Genomic DNA, 20559 nt, shown 5'->3' on the forward strand with positions numbered 1-20559 from the left:
GACTTCACGTTCAATTTTCACTTTCATACATTGGAGAAGGAAATGGCAACCCACTCCAGTGTTCTTGCCTGGAGAATCCCAGGGACGGGGGAGGCTGGTGGGCTGCCATCTATGGGGTCACACAGAGTCGGAAACGACTGAAGTGACTTAGCAGACATATCCTAACTCCCCAAACTACTATTTAAAAATGTCACAAGGTGATGATTAATCCCTCTTTGTTCTTCCCCTTAAAAAAATCCCCTAACTCAAAGACCAAGTTGAAGGGACCTGAGGCTTGCCTCCCACTTCCTTGCTTGACACCCTGCAATAAGTCTTTCAGTTCAGTTCAGTTCAGTCGCTCAGTCGTGTCCGATTCTGCGACCCCATGAATCACAGCACACCAGGCCTCCCTGTCCATCACCAACTCCTGGAGTTTACCCACTCATGTCCATCAAGTCAGTGATACCATCCAGCCATCTCATCCTCTGTCGTCCCCTCTTTTGGCTCCATCCCTTCATTCTTTCTGGAGTTATTTCTCCACTGATCTCCAGTAGCATATTGGGCACCTACCGACCTGGGGAATTCCTCTTTCAGTATCCTATCATTTTGCCTTTTCATACTGTGCATGGCTTAGTCTCATTGAGTTAGACAAGGCTGTGGTCAGTGTGATCAGATTGACTAGCTTTCTGTGATTATGGTTTCAGTGTATCTGCCCTCTGATGCCCTCTTGCAACACCTACCGTCTTACTTGGGTTTCTCTTACCTTAGACGTGGGGTATCTCTTCACAGCTGCTCCAGAAAAGCACAGCCGCTGCTCCTTACCTTGGACGAGGGGTATCTCCTCACGGCGGCCCCTCCTGACCTTGAATGTGGAGTAGCTCCTCTCGGCCCAGCCTCCGCTCCTCGGGCGTGGGGTGGCTAGTCTACAAATTTACACTGTCAGAGTTTGGCTTTTTTGGCTTGGGGCACAAGAGGCCTTTACTTCATTACACATATGCTGCAAAGTATTTTTCAAAAAAGAAGTATGCATCCAGCTCTTTATGTTATACAGCCGCTTTCCACTATTTCACACATGGTGGTGTGTATATGTCAATACTACGTTCTCAATTCATCCCACCCTCCCCTTCACCTGCTGAGTCCACAAGTCCATTCTTTACATCTGCCTCTCTTTTCCAATTTAATTATTTTTTTTAACCAGTGATAATTGCCATTGGATAAATTCCTCGAATTGGAAAGAATGAATCAAAAGCTATGCACAATTTTAGGGTTTTTTTGTATCAAATTGCCACAATACTCTCTAGAAAGCTTTGCCTTAGTATACCTGCAGTGTGTGGGAGTGCCTAACAAAAGTGTTACACTGTTTTTGCCGTTCAATGGGTGAAAAGCGTTTGAAAACTATTTTGCCTGTCTTTGATGAAATTTCAATATTGATCATATTGCCCACTCCGTGAGTGTCCTTCACATCTATTGCCTATATTATTTGTGTGACATTCATTTTCTTGTTAATTTGTAAGAGCTCTTTACATAGAGGGACATCAGTTTTCTAATCTGTTAGAAGTTTGGGTCGGGAGTTCCAAATCCCAGGCCAAACACCATCCTTAGGCTACTTAGGCCGAAGACCCGGCGGTGCGCGTCGCTGAGAAACACTACTAACGGAGGTGTGAAGCCCTTCGCTCACAGCCCAGCCCTGTCCGGGGCCGGCGGACTGGCCACACCCTCGGGCTCCGCCCACTCGGCGCCGATAGGCGGCCGAAGTGCGCAGGAACGGAAGCTGGGCCGCCCCTCCCCCACCTGCTTCCGGCCGCGGCTCACTTCTCCCGCCTCCGCCTCCGCCGCGGCTCGTGGTCGTCCCGCCATGGCACTGTCGAGGGGGCTACCCCGGGAACTGGCTGAGGCCGTGGCCGGGGGCCGGGTCCTGGTGGTGGGGGCGGGAGGCATCGGCTGCGAGCTCCTCAAAAACCTCGTGCTCACCGGCTTCTCCCACATCGACCTGGTGAGGGCCAGGCGTGCGCGCGGGCTGAATGGCGGGCCGTGCAGCCGGGGTCGGGGGGCTTGGGGCCCGGAAGTCGGGACTGGAGCTGCGAGCACGGGGCCAGACCCAGAGGCCCCAGGGTCGTGGCTGTCCACGGGGAGGGAGGTCTTCCACAGCGACGGGGCGGGCCTTGCCGCACGCCGGGCCCGCTCCGCACGCTGAGGCCGAGGGCCCGGGTCTTCCGGGCGTCTTGCGGCGGGCCTCCCCCCATCCCACCCCCCCCACGCCCCGCCAATTTGTGGCGGCTCTGGGGAGTGGAGGAGCCCTCGTGCTTTCGCTTCAGAGCGGTATCCCAGTTTGAACGGGAGGCAAGAGATGGTTGTTTCCAGTCCCTTGAGGATGTTGCGAGTGTTCAATTCAAAGTCCCTCTTAACTCAATATCCAGAGCAGAGTATGGCGCGGTAATAACAATCAGGACCTACTGAGTGCTTGTCTCGAGCCCGACTCTCTCCTGAGGTTTTTACTCGCCTTAACGTATTTAATCTTCAGTGCTATCATAGGCTTTGTAAACGCTGTTTTCATCCCATTTTATTTTTAACAAGAGGAAAAGTGAGATGCAGTTTGGTAACTTACTTGGGGTCGCCAGGCAACTGGTAGGACTCCTTTGGGGCTTACGCTCCTCTCTCCTGGGTACAGACAATTTGCGTGACAATCATTTTTATTACCATAGATTATTTCGTTAAAGGTATTGGTTAGGATTTTAACTTTTGCATTGGTGTGCAGTGGCGAGAATCTACTGCAATTTTGAGTCAGGTTATTTCTGTTATGTAAACTTATGAGGTTTGGAGTTGTAACCTACAATTTGGTTGTGAGTTTATAACGTTTTAAGGTGTAGTGGAAACATGGAATTAGAGATGACCGACTGAACTAATAAATAAGTGACGAGGGAAAAGCATTTATGCATTTTCCTTTGGTTTTTATAGGGTTTGTCTTTGCATTCAGTTCTGTATCACAAATCCCAAATATAAATGTGGCATAGCTGATACTCCTTTAAAAGGTTCATTTTGTTACAGACATTGAGTTGGGACACCTGAGAAATAAATGTTGATCTTTTTTTATTTGGTTTGATTTTTGTAGTAATTTAGAAAGCACGAATAAAAAAATGTTATGTGATTATATGTACTGGTAATTTTCACAAATTATAGCCAAAACCATGGATGTTATACAGAACATTTGAATACCTTTCATATAAATTTATTGAAATGGAATGAAAGTGGTTTTAGTTATAATTATTTATTCTTCCCTTGTATTTAACGTCTAAACAGCAATTAGGTAAGACTTAAAACATGAGACACTTAACCTTGTGTAGAAGGTTCCCTCCACAGGCCTAAGGTAATAATTGTAAATAAAATTGTGGATGGGTAAGGACTTCTGAATTAAAGAACGTGGTAAAAATTCAATAAATCTGTTTGTCAAATATCATTAAAAAAAAGAATAAGGCACAGTTTATTATATTGGATTTGAAAGAGTAATTGATGAGATTTATAGAGAAGTGATGGAAATTGAAAGGAAAAAAAGAAAAAAATTTAATGCATTTTCAACATAATTCTGTGCCATCTGAGGAATTTCCTAACATATTTGCCAGGATGATTAAACAAGCAAATGAAGAAAAGAATCAGTTTTTTGAGGGGAGGGAGGATGTTATCTTTGAAATTAAACCTTTTTTTTAATATGTATTAAATTATTTAATCAATTTAACACTTTGGTATTAAGAGCCTTTTCTCCACTAATGTAGCAAATACCAAAAGTTTTGGGTTATGGATGCAGAGAATAGTGATATTTATTGCTCAAACATACCAGGAAATTGGTGATTTATCTGGTCTCTGTATTTGTAGATTGATCTGGATACTATTGATGTCAGCAACCTCAACAGGCAGTTTTTGTTTCAAAAGAAACATGTTGGAAGATCAAAGGCCCAGGTAATTGTTTTTCTCATATTGTTTCTATTTATCTGTTCATTATTATTTCTGCCCTTGGGGGATCTTCTATTTATGGTATTAGATTAACTTGGGGTTTCTAGTAGGAGGGAGAATATGGGGGAAGCCGTCTCTTTTTCAGCTGAGGGATTATGAAGAATAGAAAGATCTGTCTAGTAAAAGGACTGAAGGCTGTGCTCTCCTTTTTTTGTCTGCAGAGAAGATAAGTGCTTTTCCTGACCCTGTAAATGGTATCCCCTTCTTGCTTAAATTTCGGAGTGTTTACTTAGAGTGAGCCTTGTGTTCTACGTTCCCCAGAGGTTGGCTTCTCCTGTATTTTGGGCAGGTGAAGCTACAACTTAGGCCATTGTTCACTTCAAAAGAAGACAGCGTCCCCTGAGTTCTTGCCATTCTGACCTTTCTTTAGTTCCTTGAATGTTCCATCTTGATTCAAGGTTTTGAAATACCTTTTGCCTTTGCTTTTTTCTCAGCCTTTTGCGTGAACTTTCACTCTTCTCCTGTTTTCATTTTTCACATTTTCTCTAGTTCTTTCCTAAATCTCTAAATCAGATCTTCCTTTCATTACAATCTCTGCTTTTTCTGTGTATCATTATCATAGTTTGTAGTTACGTTTATCTAGATGGTTATTTGATATATGTCACTTTTATTCACCAAGTGCCATATACAAATTCTGATATATGGAAGATATTTAGTAAATAGTCGTTGAATGGATGAATGATACTTGGTTAAAGCATTTAATACTTTTGCTGAAGCTGGCCATTCATGTACAAGTGTGTGTGAGAGGAGGCAGCTGTCCTGTTAGTTTATAAGTAGGTGTATATAGCTTAATCTTGTTGAAATTTTCCTGTTACATTTTTGTATTTTATTTTTAATATAAATATTATATAAGGTGAAGTAGCAGTTGTCTGCCATAAATAGATTTTGTATATAATTAGAATTGTTATAGTAATTTAGTACATTAGTAATTTAGTGTTTTTTGTTTTTCCAGGTTGCCAAAGAGAGTGTCCTGCAGTTTTACCCGAAAGCTAATATCGTAGCCTACCATGACAGCATTATGAAGTATGCTCTGATTATTATGTCACAAAATTGCATTTGCTGTGAATTTTTAATTAAACCTTCAAAGTATATTTTTATTAGCTAAATATATGAACTCAAAGTCATTCTCCTTTCTAAAAAAATGTTTTTCTGGAATAATGAAAATGCAGTAGGTTATGCCCACATAAGATAAGTGGCATTGTTTTAGCAGTATATTTGTATATACATATGTATATATTCATACACAGACACGTTTGGTTTGAATGATTTAGATAAGAAGTGAGATACTTTAATAAGAAGTGAGATACTTTAATACTTTCAATAAATCATAAATAACTTATGAAAACTTAAAAGGAACTTACACTCCTGTTTTAAAGATAATTCTATGAAAAATCATTATATATGATGATTCAGACCTTTCTAAATATATTACTCATTCCGGTCGACTTCAGCTACAGCCTTTCTAAGTTTAAAAGGTTCCCCCCACAAATAATTTGTTTATTAGGGCTGAGTTCTATAATATAACATTGGGGATTGTGATGGGGCAGTAATTCTGATGGTACAGAAGTATTCTCTGATCTCTACTTAGAATAAATACATAATTTTGGAGGTGTTGGGGCAAAGGAACTCTGTGTCTAAAATATCCTTTATCTGTAGTTGTTGTCTGGCTAACAAGTATAAATGGTATTAAAAACAATGAGTTCTTGTTTGAGGCCTGGAATTAAAGAAAGCCTTACGCTTTCTCAGGGAATTTATGTCTCCAGGTTCCTTTTAATTCTCTGGATGTTTGCTCTACAAGCTTGCTGATAGCCCTGCAACCTTCTTACCCTGTGTTGCTTTCCCAGTGCTGCTAAAAGCAGGGACCCTAGGGGCCTGAACCCTGCTGATCTTGACCATGTGAGGTGAAGCCACAGGCTAGGCAGATCCTGGGAATGTATTCTTTGTATGTTCCCAGGCACTTGCTGCCCCAGGAAGGCCTGGTGGGACTTGTAAGTCGTGCCAGTTTGGGTTTTCTGCTCAGTGCCCAAGGTAACTGGCCAAAAAGGATGTGTAGTTATTCACAGGGATTAAGGGGAAATAATTTCTTTTAAATCTGTTGATGGTATTTGGGAATAGTCAGACTTATGTATATATGGTAGAGACCCCTAATACCAGTTATTTTTGCACTGTTATTAGTTTAATATGCTTTTTAGTACCCTGTTTTATTCTGTAAAGCTCATGTATAAGGCCAGTTGTTTTGGTGACTTTTTTTTGTTTTACTTTGTAGCCCTGACTATAATGTGGAATTTTTTCGACAATTTATATTGGTTATGAATGCTTTAGATAACAGAGGTGAGATTATTTTAATAATTTTAAGTATTTCCTCTCTTCCGTAACAAGGTTGTTTATTCAATTAGTGTTAATTAAAATATTTCCTTACAAGTTAGATCTTAAAAGAGCTAAAGGGAAGTAAGATCAGGTTTAAAGATTGCCATTTGATTGTAATTTTAACTGGAACTGCTGTGAAATAGGGGAAGCTGAAATCACTAAAGAGGATGGCTGCGAATGTTGTGTGCATGTTTGTTTGTTCCGCGTTACCCCAGCACTTAAGCACAGTGACTCCCTTTGTTTATGTGGAGATCTAAGAAATATCAGGGTCCAGATTTCACCCAAGGCCAATTAAATCCGACTCTGTAAGTGCGACCTAATGATCATATTTTTTTCATAGTTCCCCAGATGATCTAAAGGGCAATTAGGGCTAAAAACCACTGATTTGAGAGTAAGGCAACAGGATGCCAAAGTTATAGAAGTCATGGCTCTTGAATTAGTTTTGGTATATCTGGTGCTGTGAGATACCAGACTGGCTCCTGTTGCATGTACACATTTTACACCATTTAAGCTTGTACAAGTTGGTGATATTTCATATATCAAATACTGTATAGCCAGTTATTGTTAACAGATCTGTGTGTCTGAAATGTGGAATGAAAATACTTAGTCCTTTTCTGTAATTACTTCCACATGTAAAAGTACATCTGTCAAGTGAGTTTGTAACAATTTCAGGTCAGAAATATCAAAAGAAAAGACATACAAAGTAGCATAAGAAAGAGGCAGGATAACTCTTTTAACCAGACTCATCTTTGTTCCCTTAATCTTGTTTACCGCCCCCCCCCCCCCCAATCTTAAACTGCCTTAATAGTTCCAAGTTGATATTCCGTATTCTTTGTTCACTTCCATGTATTGTCTGATAATTTTAGTAGAATAAGAGCAAGTTAAGGGCTTGTAAAAAAAACATTAAAACAATGTTTTAGCCAAGTTTAATAGAAGGTAGCCACAGCAGTAGAAGAGGAAGATGGCACTTTGGGATTAAAAAGTAGAATATAGGGGTGCTTCTCATATAGTAAATTTATAATACGAATTTCTTATGTTAGAAATTTTACTGTTGCCTGTCTCTTAAATGTCTATAACAGTTGTATTATTCTGGTCATAGTTGTAAGAGAATTGTACATGAAATAAAAACAATAGAAAATGGTTTGGGTAAATTTGATTCTGATTACAGGTAACTATGTAATCTTTTTTTTTTTTCCTATGAACTCCTGTTAACTAGTATTTTTCTTCCAGCTGCCCGCAACCATGTTAATAGAATGTGTCTAGCAGCTGATGTCCCTCTTATTGAGAGTGGAACTGCTGGTTATCTTGGGCAAGTAACCACTATCAAAAAGGTAAAGAACATCTTTTTGTTTATTTTTGCTCCCCAAATATTTATTTGGGACCTTAAGGAGGGAATGCTTATTTATATTTATTTGGGACCTTAAGGAGCCAAAGAATGCTCAAACTACTGCACAATTGCACTCATCTCACACGCTAGTAAAGTAATGCTCAAAATTCTCCAAGCCAGGCTTCAGCAATATGTGAATGGTGAACTTCCTGATGTTCAAGCTGGTTTTAGAAAAGGCAGAGGAACCAGAGATCAAATTGCCAATATCTGCTGGATCATGGAAAAAGCAAGAGTTCCAGAAAAACATCTATTTCTGCTTTATTGACTATGCCAAAGCCTTTGACTGTGTGGATCACAATAAACTGTGGAAAATTCTGAAAGAGATGGAAATACCCAGACCACCTGATCTGCCTCTTGAGAAATTTGTATGCAGGTCAGGAAGCAACAGTTAGAACTGGACATGGAACAACAGACTGATTGCAAATAGGAAAAGGAGTTCGTCAAGGCTGTATATTGTCACCCTGTTTATTTAACTTCTATGCAGAGTACATCATGAGAAACGCTGGACTGGAAGAAACACAAGCTGGAATCAAGATTGCCGGGAGAAATATCAATAACCTCAGATATGCAGATGACACCACCCTTATGGCAGAAAGTGAAGAGGAACTAAAAAGCCTCTTGATGAAAGTGAAAGTGGAGAGTGAAAAAGTTGGCTTAAAGCTCAGCATTCAGAAAACGAAGATCATGGCATCCGGTCCCATCCCTTCATGGGAAGTAGATGGGGAAACAGTGGAAACAGTGTCAGACTTTATTTTTCTGGGCTCCAAAATCACTGCAGATGGTGACTGCAGCTATGAAATTAAAAGACGCTTACTCCTTGGAAGGAAAGTTATGACCAACCTAGATAGCATATTGAAAAGCAGAGACATTACTTTGCCAACAAATGTCTGTCTAGTCAAGGCTATGGTTTTTCCTGTGGTCATGTATGGTTGCGAGAGTTGGACTGTGAAGAAAGCTGAGCGCCGAAGAATTGATGCTTTTGAAGTGTGGTGTTGGAGAAGACTCTTGAGAGTCCCTTGGACTGCAAGGAGATCCAACCAGTCCATTCTGAAGGAGATCAGCCCTGGGATTTCTTTGGAAGGAATGATGCTAAAGCTGAAACTCCAGTACTTTGGCCACCTCATGGGAAGAGTTGACTCATTGGTAAAGACTGATGCTGGGAGGGATTGGGGGCGAGAGAAGGGGACAACAGAGGATGAGATGGCTGGATGGCATCACTGACTCGATGGACGTGAGTCTGAGTGAACTCCAGGAGTTGGTGATGGACAGGGAGGCCTGGTGTGCTGTGATTCATGGGGTCGCAAAGAGTCGGACACAACTGAGCGACTGATCTGATCTAAGGAGGGAAGAAGTAAACTTTGGCTATGTATTACATGGGTTTGTCAGCCTCCAGAATGTAAGGATTTTTTTTTGTGCTCCTCTAAAACTTAGGATGCTATAAAGGTACGAAAGAGTACAGGCAAAGATCTTATGTATTAAAATCCTTGCATGTATTAAAATGTAGCTTGTGTCTTAAAATCCTTAGGTTGGCAAGCATAAGAGACTACATGACATGTTGATGTATGCTAAACCAGCTTCTAAAAAGTTAGTTTTGGCTAGAGTCCAGATTTATAGTCTAGAGTACTTTGAAAAAAATTTTTGGTCTATTTGTGAAGTATTTCAAGTATTTAGATAAAACTAAAGAGTAAGAACAAGTACCTGTATGTTCATAACTCAGTTTTCTATAATCTTAGTATTGTTATTCATTTTCTGCTCAAATTTTTTTTCTCTTAACTTCTTTTAAGAAATTAAACAGATACATTGGAAGAATCATTTGCAGGTTTTAAAACTAAAAGAAACTATATACTCTACTTGAAATTTGATACTTTTGTCTGTTCGGCAATTTATCCAAACCGAAAATTGTGGCTCTGCTTCAGTTGTTTTTAGTGTTTAGTATTACTCTTTGGGAGTTTAATTCATATCATTCTACAAAGACTTGTAAATATTAATTTATGAGGGATGCACTGCTTGCTATATGGCTGGCCTCAAGAAAGCATGTTGGAAGAACACCAGAAATGGCATTATGGAGAAAACCCTGGATCTGCTGCAGTTTTTATTAAAACACTATTTGCAGGTTTGGGGTCTTTAACAATTATTAGGAAGACATTGCTCATTACCGTTATCCATTACTGAGACACTAGTATGTATTAAGACTGAGATAGAGAACTGCCAGAATGAAGAATATTCATTTGAAGTTTTGAAAAATTATCACAGGTGTTGTAGACTTCATTCCGACAGTATAGATTTAAACATAACCCTTTAGCAATGAAATGAAGAGTATTTGGTTTAGCAATACCTAAGATTTTTTCCATGCATCTGGTTAGCTCTAGAAATTAAATGCTTTAAATTCACTTAATCTTTAGGACCTTATAAGGTAAAGCTATAAATATTTAAATAATAGAGTTTTACAACTTTGGAAGATAATTGGTTGGAAAGCTGTTATTTGTCTTCCCAGTAGTTTCTCTATTCACTATGATCAAGGTAAACTTGTGTTTTCTCCTCACTGGGCCAGGAATCAAGAGTCCTGGCTTAGTCTTAGCTGTGACTGGTAGATTCAATTAGGTTTTATGTTAGAGTTTCTTATCTGTAAAGTAAGGATTTGGGGAGTCACTAATATTTTAAAATTTTCTTGATAGTTGGAATGTAAATGAAAGAATGAATTACAGTATTGAGAAGCCACTGTCATTGATTAAATGTTTTTCTCACATCTTTACTTTGCAGGGTGTGACCGAGTGTTACGAATGCCATCCCAAACCAACCCAGAGAACTTTTCCTGGCTGTACAATTCGTAACACACCTTCAGAACCTATTCATTGCATTGTCTGGGCGAAATATTTGTTCAAGTAAGAGTATATATATTTCTGGGCATATTTTTAGTACTGGTGATGGACAGTGGAATTATTTATTTAAATACCATGGAGAAATTGTACTTAACAATGACGGAGCTTACTCTGACTGGAATAGGCATGTAATTAAATGAGTACAAATCTTTGTATTTGAAAACACTAAAACATACTTAGAAGTAACTCATTGGTTAAACAAGAAATAATGGAGGTTGAAAATAGTTTGTAATAATACTGAAAATACTACACGTGGAACTTGTAGGATACGTTGAATGTGGTAGTTGAAAGAAGTTACAGGCTTACGTAGATGAAGAGTGGTGAACATTAATCAGCAAAGGATCCAACTTATGTCGGAAAAAGAACAACATAAAGTCAAAAAAATTAGAAGAAGGATGTAATTGAGGTAAGAGTGAAAAATAAATTGGCAAGTTTGATCATAAAAAGGAAAGAGGGGGACTTCTCTGGTGGTCCAGTGATTGAGAGTCCACCTACCGATGCAGGGGACATGTGTTCGATCCCTGGTCCAGGAATACTCCACATGCCATGGAGCGGCTAAGCCTGGGCAGCACAAGTGCTGAGGCCCGAGCAGCCTAGTGCCTGTGCTCCACAGCAAGAGAAGCCACCGCATCGCAACTGGAGGACCCAGCACAGCCAAAAATAAATTAAAAAAAATCTAAATGGTATAAAACAAAAAGGATGCCCAGTTGTATTTATTCCAGGAATGCAAGCATGATTTAACACTGGAAAGGTTTATAAATGCCGTTTACTTCATTGAGAAAGAGAAACTATATAATCTTTATAGATATAGGAAAAATGTTTGGTAAAATTTAGCGAACACCTTTTCATCATCTTAGTAAACTAAGAAGAGAATTTTATCAAGTTGATATCTTCTAGAAATCTGCAGCAAACAGTTTTATGTTTTGATTAAGGTATTACATACTCACTCAGAAAAGTACACATATAATGACAAAATTTCATGAGAAATACACTTGCCGGTTTTATTTATTTGGGAAACTTTTTTTTTTCTTTTTAATAGACTTTAGTTTTTAGAACAGTTTCAAATTTAGAAAAGGATTGAGAAGGTAGCAAGTTCCCACACTAGGTTTCCTCTGTTGTCAACATCTTATGGTACTAATGTATGATGTGTAGGTAACAATGGATCAGTATTGATGCATTGTTTATTAACCGAAGTCCAAAGATTATTTAAATCTCCTTAGTTTTTACCCAGTGTTTCTTATCTATTCCAGGATACCACATAATTACTTATCATATCTTTAGATCCCCCTTAAGGAGGCTGTGACAGTTTTTCAGACTTTCCTTGTTTTTGAGGACCTTGTTAATTTTGAAGAGTACTAGTCAGGAGGAGCCTGGAAGGCTGCAGTCCATGGGGTCTCGAAGAGTCGGACACGACTGAGCGACTTCACTTTCACTTTTCACTTTCATGCATTGGAGAAGGAAATGGCAACCCACTCCAGTGTTCTTGCCTGGAGAATCCCAGGGACGGGGGAGGCTGGTGGGCTGCCATCTATGGGGTCGCACAGAGTTGGACACGGCTGAAGCGACTTAGCAGCAGCAGCAGTCAGGTATTTAGTAGGATGCTCCACTATTGGAATTTGTCTGATGTTTTTCTTAGTGTGGTTATAGGTTATTGGAAGGAAGACCTCAGAGAGACAGTGTTGTTTTCCTCATCATATGAGGGGTACATGTTACCAACATAATTTATGACTATTAATGTAGGCCTGGATCACTTAAGGTAGTGTTTGTTATCCATGTAGATGCATTGATACTGAATGTATTTTAGAGTTATAATCTAATGGGTTTTTCCTCCCTGATAGCTCAATTGGTAAAGAATCCACCTGCAATGTAGGAGACTCCGAATCGATTTCCTGGCTTGGGAAGATCCACTGGAGAAGGGAAATGCTACCCACTCCAGTATTCTGGACTGGAGAATTCCATGGACTGTATAGTACGTGGCGTGGCAAAGAGTCAGATGTGACTGAGCGACTTTCACTATAATCTAATATACTGTTTAATTTTGTTGCTCAGATTGTTCCATCTTTGGCCATTGGGAGCTCTTCAGTTGGCCTTGTGCTCTTTGATATGTAGCCATCAAAGTGTAGTGGGGTTTTTTTTTGGAGTAATTCCTTACTTTCTGGTACTATAAGATGCTCCAGGTTCATCTGGTGTATTTCCTGCTTCAGCCCTAGGATTAGACATTTCTTCAAGGAACCCTGGTTTCTTTTATTGAAGAATGATATTAGAAGCCCGGATACAACTGCTTAGGCATAGATGTGGATGCCATTTGTTTTAGGCCTTCTTAGCTGACAGAGCAAAATATACATTTATTCTAGTTTGTGTGTATAAAGTATTAATGATTCAGTACAGTTCTGATTAAAATTTTATCAGGGATTTTATTGGAACTTGTTCATCTGATTATAAAATTTATACGTAAGACTAAAGCCTGCTGCTGCTGCTAAGTCGCTTCAGTCGTGTCTGACTCTGTGCGACCCCAGAGACAGCAGCCCATGAGGCTCCCCAGTCCCTGGGATTCTCCAGGCAAGAACACTGAGTGGGGTGCCGTTTCCCTCTCCAATGCATGAAAGTGAAAAGTGAAAGTGAAGTCGCCCAGTTGTGTCCGACTCTTAGTGACCCCATGGACTTCGGCCCACCAGGCTCCTCCATCCATGGGATTTTCTAGGCAGGAGTGCTGGAGTGGGGTGCCATTGCGTGGAAAAAATTATATTCTCTACTTAAAACAATATGTGTAAGTTAATAATGTATAGAAATTAAGTCGAAGTGAGTTAATTATTCAGATGTGAAAGGCAAAATTTTAAATTGTTCTGATACAGGAGAAAATCTTTATCTTTTGGATTAAAGAACAATTTCTCAAGATATAAAAGTGGTAATTATAAAAAAGGATTGATTCATTCAAATTCATTTAGTATTTCATCATCAAGAGAGGTTCAATGATGTATACACAATTAAGCTATTATATGGGATGAACTAACTGCAACATAAGGAACTAAAATTGTGGTCTGGAATATATTCCTGTAATAAGAGAGGGACAACCTGACAATACTAGTAGACACTTTTTTTACTTAAAGGGAAATCTAGGCAATAAGCAAATAAAGATAATGTTCAACTGTATGATTAACTTGCAAAATCAAGAATAAAGCCACAGTAACATACTATTGATATTTTATACTTGCTAGTTTGGCAGAATGTTTTCTGGAGAGGAAATTAATCCGTAGGAACTCATGTATGCTATTTTGGGAGTGTATTTTGGGGGTACAACCAGTGTTGGAAACAGATTGCCATTTTCTTGTAAAATGTATCAGGATCTTTGGGATTTTAATGTAAGTCCTATACTTAATGAAAGGTTGAAAAGTTATTAAACAGTTTTTAGGATAGCTTGATTAATAAGAGGGAGTTTCAGCTTAATACTTTCCAGTTATTTCATACGACTCTTAAGTGGTAAAGATAGGTAAATATGCATACTACTATGATAGAATGTCTTCCTGCTGAGTTTCCTGCAGCTTCAGCAGTGCCTCACACACAATAGGTGTGTCACTGTTTAATATAGTTGCAGGTATACTTCACAGCTGTTATTCTAGAAGTGAAATATTGTCTGTGTTGGAATGTAAAGCCACTCACCTGTCTGTTGATCAACAATTTTAACAGGAATTTGCAGAAGCTAGCTGACAGAAATGAATCTGGGTCTACTAAAATTTTGCCTTCTCTGTGTTGTGGTTCAAATGAGAATGCAAGCTGTTTTAAACAGATGGCTTAAATACTTTGAGGTTTCTGGAATATAATTTATCAATTACTTAATTTTCATCGCTTCTGAAGATTTGAGGAAGCTTGGAAAAGGTATCATTTGTTCAGAATATTTTGGTGTACATAAATATTTACTATTCTTAAATTATAGCCAGTTGTTTGGAGAAGAAGATGCTGATCAAGAAGTATCTCCTGACAGAGCTGACCCTGAAGCTTCCTGTGAGTAAACTAGTTGGGATATATTTTTTTTATTGACGACCACTGTCTTTATTTTGCTAATTTAATATTGGTAGCTTAAGGCAGGGGGAGGGGGAAATAATTGCTGTTATATGCTAGATAATGTATTATGTTCTTGTTTCATCTTTAAATGATGTTTTAAAAAATGAGTCGTGCCATTTTACTTGTGAAGAAACATGCTGCAGAGAAATCTCACAAATCGAGTAAATAGAGCTGGGCAGGAGTTGTTCCCAGGTCTATACTTGAACTACTCTGCATGTGGCCTTCAGAAACTGAAGTAGAAAAAAATGGTGATGAGCATGTTCTAATTCTTTCTCCTTGAATTCAGAATGTTTCACATGCTAGTGGCTTTCATGAGTGACCCCATGCCACCACACCCCTCAAAGGTCGATGAGAGATTCATTCTACACGAACTACAGTTGAAAATAAACTAGTGTTTGTTTTGTAGGGGAACCAATGGAAGCCGAAGCCAGAGCCAGAGCATCTAATGAAGATGGTGACATTAAACGTGTTTCCACCAAGGAATGGGCTAAATCAACTGGATATGATCCAGTTAAACTTTTTACCAAGGTTAGGATTACCGTTTTTATAACTGTGGATCCATTTTTATTACCCTGTTTTAAGCTAGTGTGTGATTTAATTGGGCTTCCCAGGTGGCACAGTGGTAAAGAATCTGCCTGCCAATGCAGTAGACATGAGTTTGATCCCCGGACTGGGAAGATCCCCTGGAGAAGGAAATGGTAACCCACTCCAGTATTATTGACTGAGAAATCCCATGGACAGAGGAGCCTGGTGGGCTACAGTCCATGGGGTTGCAAAGAGTCGAACACCACTGAGTACACACAGAGAACACAGCATTGTCTTAGTGAATTCATTGTGATGTAGTTGGGATAAACTACATTTGAAATTTTAACATGAATACTAAATCAGTATAGCATCTTTATAGAAGATAAAAACAGCAGCTTATTTATGCACTCTTATCTTTCCTTCCCTCACTTTCACTGATTTTCTTTATGTAACTCACCTTTGGTTTCTCCTGTTCTCTTCTTACATTCCTTTGCTGATTTTGATTATGCTTAAAATCAAATGTGCTTAACTCTGTTATGGATAGTGACAGTATTGTCTAAACTAGTGTCTATATACCTATTTCCATTCCAATTTGAGCAGTTGAACGCCGAAATAATCTGAAGTATGTCTCTAATCTGTTGTGCAACAGGTAACTTTAAGTATCTGCTGTGTGCCACACACTTAAAGTACAGAAGCTTTAACAGTGACGGAGACAGAAAATAGGGTCCCAGCTTTTTGTAGGGGAGAGAACTCAGAGTCTAGAAGGGAAGTCAAACATTGAACAAGCAGTTTTGAGTTCAGGGTGTAATGAGATTAAGTTCAAATGTATTGGAACCTGTAATAATAAGTAGACTTAACCCTCCTTGTTATTAAACATTATTACTGACTGGAATGAGGGTCCAGAAGAGGCTGTCCAGAGGAAATGACATTTCAACTCCAGATTTCAAGGAATAAGGGTGGGGATGAGAATGCAGCATGTAGAAAGTCAGTCTCAGGTTGAAGAACTGAAATAATTCCCATTAAAAGGGAGAGTGGAAGGAGGACTGTAAAGGTAAGCTGAGACTCTATCTGGCAAGATTTTCTAGGTCATGATAAGGATATTACACCAAGACAGTGGGAATCCATTGAAGGGTAGTCTGTAGGGTCAGTATAAGGTATAGGAAATATGCAGTGCACTCTTGTAGGACCTGGTGTTCCTCTTGTAACCAGTATGGGACAGTGCCTTCTGCAGTAATTGGAAGTAGAACCCATCTGCAATCCCATTGGAGTGTGGATTATCCATTTTATACAAACTGAACTTTGTATAACATGAGAAACCAAGAATACTTCCCGGTTTCCTGCTGGGCAGCAGGTGAATAGTGGTGCCATCTCTGAGGTAGGTGGGGAAACATGTGTGCATAGGGATCGGGAGAGTGTGGAAGGTGATAGACTTTGAGATTCCTCTATGGAACGTGAGCGAGATGACACATGGTTCTGTGGGTAGTTAACCAGTTTAGAGATTTGGTTGAGTTAGGTTTATAGAAAGAGACAGAGTGTGAAGATCTTAGTATTTAATAATTGAACAGAGAAGGCTGTGGAGCTGGTGTTTGGAAATCCATGCTAATTCCCCATTGCCTGGCAGGCTTTACAGCCAAGCATTAAGGTTCCTCTATAAAATGTCTCTAGCCCAAATCATACAGGACCCCTCATTTCCTTCCCTTTGTACGCATTTCACATGTTACCAACTCTGTCCCTGTTCCTCAGGTAGAACAGAATAACTTAACAGTACTCAGAGGTGTGTGATTTTCACACTAAATTGTACTATTATTTGTATATTTGGCTGGTTTTCCAAAGATTAAGGATGTTTGATAGATACTCAGTTGAGTATATTTTGATAGAAATAGTTCTAACTTTTAGCCATATCTAAATTCATATCTGGTATATACAAAAAATGTGTGGAATAAATCAACAATAAGAAATACAGCTAAGGAAAATGTAAAACTATTAAAATCATCTGAAATTCTACCACATAGAAAGTGTGATTCGTGTGATAGTCTCAATCTATATGTGGTAATCTTTGGTTTTAGTTTTGAAATAGGAATTGTTTTGTGTGTTTGAGGTTCTTTGTGGGGGACTGGGGAGGCACATTTCAGAGGTGTTGCAGGTGGTTCTTAATTTCTGTTTGAGCACTTTTAAAATGTGTATGCTTTATTGGAAGTACCCACAAACTTGAAGATGTTGCTAACTGGTACCTGTAGGCTCACTTCTTGTGGAGTTGGTGTGTAGTTACTTAGTCCCTTGAATGGTATGATTGCGATTGCAGCTGATCTGAGGAGCCAGTATGGGGAAGTGATTTGGGAGGACGGGGTCAATCAGCACAGTTCAGAGCTCCCTTGCTCTGCTTTTCTCAGCATCTCTGATTTTAACCGTTTCAAGTGTAAGCGTTGTGTGTAAAATTTCTTTTTACACAAAGATTTTAGGTGTGCACCTCCCCCCTACCCCCCGCCTTGAGAATTGTTAATCTACTGTTATATAGCATGTCCTCAGATCTTTAAATCAGATTTTATAATGTGAAGTCAGCAGGGTAATTTTGTTATATTTTTATCAGGATAGGGACAGTAGGGTTCGTGGAATTTATCTTTCTTCCTTTCTGTCTTAGCTTTTTAAAGATGATATCAGATATCTGTTGACGATGGACAAACTATGGCGGAAAAGGAAACCTCCAGTTCCATTGGATTGGGCTGAAGTGCAAAGTCAAGGTGAAGGGTACATTTTTCTCTTTGGGATTCCTAAGTTGGAAATTCTCTCACCTGAAGTCTTTAAATAGCCTTGTTATTTCTTGGTATACAGTGGTGTACACCCATGCTAAGAAATTGAAATAGTTCAGAAAAGTATGAAGAAGGAAAATCACTGGATACCTCATCACCTGGAGAAATAAATACTACGAACATTTTAAGGCTGTCTTGGTGATAACTACACAGAGACACAGGCAGTTGTGTGGTTACTTTACGTAAATGGAATCATACTATTTACATACTCTGACTTGCTGTTCTCAGTCTTTTTTAACCTAGTCCCTTATCAGTTAACATTTAATTATTTCATATTCTCCCTGATGTAAAGTGTTGTTCCTTAAACTTTGGGACATATTTGTAGCTTTGAGTGAGGAAAAACTAATGTAGTAGTGGTTGCTTCCTTACCCCTCTCTTCAACACATTGTGTCTCAACTTGCTTTGCACAGCAGTGTTTAGCATATTGAAATTTAAAAGGCCCCAGGAGATTTAGGGTGTCAGTTTGAAGCAGTTTCCTGTAGTTATCTACAGTAACAAATACTTCTTTTATGGCTCAGTTCTAGTATTGCTGTGGTAGCTTCCACTTATTGATACTGTATTCTGGGCATAATGCTTATTACCTTGTCTATATTGTATTCTTGAATCCTCCAGTAATCTGTGAAATTCTGAGAGTCTCACACCTTTCCCATGTCAATATTGACCATTTTCTTGCTTAATTTTGCATAATATTGACCAATTTCTTACAAATGTATGCATAATTGTATCATAGTGATAATTACTTTAATGAAATTTGTTTCATATAATTTTTTTATTGTCAGGCATTGAATGTTAAACTGAGTAAAGGAAAGATGTTAGGAGTAAATTTCTAATACTTCTTTTCCAGGAGAAGAAACCAGTGCATCAGATCAACAAAACGAACCCCAGTTAGGTCTGAAAGACCAGCAGGTTCTAGATGTCAAGAGCTATGCATGTCTTTTTTCAAAGAGCATTGAGACTTTGAGAGTTCATTTAGCAGAAAAGGGGGATGGAGCTGAGCTCATATGGGACAAGGTTTGTGTCGAAAATGTGTGGCAGTTACTTGTATATCAAATGTGTGTTTTAGTTCTTGAGCTATATCAGAACCTAGTAATGTTGGGATATTGTTTTTATTCTACCAGATTTTGAGGACATTGATTTTGTTTTGATGTTTTCACCTCTAATTACTACATTGAAGTATGAATTTTCTATATGTGAATTTAAGCAATATCATAAAACTTCATTTTAGATTCTAATATGTTCATAGTTTGTAACTGTTGACTAGAAAAATAATGTGACTTTACTGTGGTAAAATATTTCTCTGATTTAAGAAAATAGCTTTAAGAGAGCTTCGTACGTAATAGAGATTTATTAATAGAAGTCATAATATCCTTTTGGAGACAACAGCTCATGGGCCTTATTTGGCCTTGAAAGTAATAAAATTGCCTTACTATTGAAATAGTTAATAATGCTTTGAGTTCTGAGAGACTTATCAGTACAATAAGGATATGTACTTATTTTTACAAGTTAAAACAATATTTAATAGATCTTGCAGTTAAATGTTACATTTTGGGATTTAGTGAATTAATTTTACTTGTTTTTAATTGTACTCAATACTTTCTGTGACTATAAGTGATTAATCTGCTAAAGTTTGTATGTTCAGATTTTGGTAAAGATTTGCCGTTAATTTCAAAGTAAGGAGAAAAGTTTGATCAGTTTTAGAGAACTAAGATAACTTTTAGAGAAGGAAATGGCAACCCACTCCAGTATTCTTGCCTGGAGAATCCCTTGGACAGAAGAGTCTGGTGGGCTGCAGTCCATGGTGTTGCAAAGAGTTGGACACAACTGAGCACAAGATAGCTTTATATGTGCAAATTTTGAAATGGGGGTTGAATCAGACATCTGAAATAAAGCTGGTAAATTTAGATTTTGGAGAGTTGCAAACATTAGTCTTTAAGTTTTGTGTGCTGTAAGGGATCAGTATTAAAACTTTTTTTCATTGTATTTTTATAACTGGTGTAGTAGGTTTTCATCTGTATACAGGGACTCAATAACAAAACTTGGAACTGCAAATTGTTACTCTCTGTGAGTAAGATCTGTAACTAATGGATGTGATAAGCCAGCTGCCTGGGGAAGTACCTGATGGACCCTGTTTTGGGTACTCTTAAGTAATCATACTTATCCTCGCCACAGCCTTACAAGATGTTTATATAATTTTCCCCATTTAACACATTAAGCAATTTGGGGTCGGGGATTTATTTGCCTGTGGTTACTCAGCCAGCCAGATAAGTATGTGAAAAACCCACATCCTATCAGTGCTTTTTCTTTCATACTTGGGCATTTCTGCATTATGGGCTAGGATAGTTTTTCTCAGTTCAAAGCACGAAACTTTGGTGAAATCGAATTAGAGTAGGATATATGCTTAGAAATAATGGCAATTGTAAAGGGAAAACTCTGTCCTGCCACATCTGAAAAGAATCAGCCAATATAGGAGTGCAGTGTTTGTGAAGGGAGTTTGGAGAAAGAAAGCAAAAAGAGGTATTCTAGGTATTTCTGAGGCTTTAATGAAGTAGCT

At 38.7% G+C, this 20559-nt stretch overlaps 1 protein-coding gene across 2 annotated transcripts in view; it reads left to right on the top strand.

Moving 5' to 3' along the window:
• The first annotated feature begins 1767 nt into the window (after positions 1-1767).
• The window catches only part of UBA2 (ubiquitin like modifier activating enzyme 2), a 32826-nt gene continuing 14034 nt past the window's right edge, over positions 1768-20559 (top strand). For both annotated transcript variants that reach the window (XR_011561542.1, XM_019979405.2), the window contains exons 1-10: positions 1768-1972; positions 3847-3930; positions 4937-5007; positions 6251-6315; positions 7582-7682; positions 10499-10620; positions 14549-14616; positions 15083-15204; positions 17840-17939; positions 18853-19019. Coding sequence is in view for 1 of the 2 variants with exons in the window: in XM_019979405.2 (XP_019834964.1) it covers positions 1835-1972; positions 3847-3930; positions 4937-5007; positions 6251-6315; positions 7582-7682; positions 10499-10620; positions 14549-14616; positions 15083-15204; positions 17840-17939; positions 18853-19019 (1038 nt within the window). In the remaining variant the exon portion in view is untranslated. The remainder of the gene's footprint in view (positions 1973-3846; positions 3931-4936; positions 5008-6250; positions 6316-7581; positions 7683-10498; positions 10621-14548; positions 14617-15082; positions 15205-17839; positions 17940-18852; positions 19020-20559) is intronic.

Source organism: Bos indicus, chromosome 18 (assembly GCF_029378745.1).
Source record: "Bos indicus isolate NIAB-ARS_2022 breed Sahiwal x Tharparkar chromosome 18, NIAB-ARS_B.indTharparkar_mat_pri_1.0, whole genome shotgun sequence".
Lineage (NCBI taxonomy): Eukaryota > Metazoa > Chordata > Mammalia > Artiodactyla > Bovidae > Bos > Bos indicus.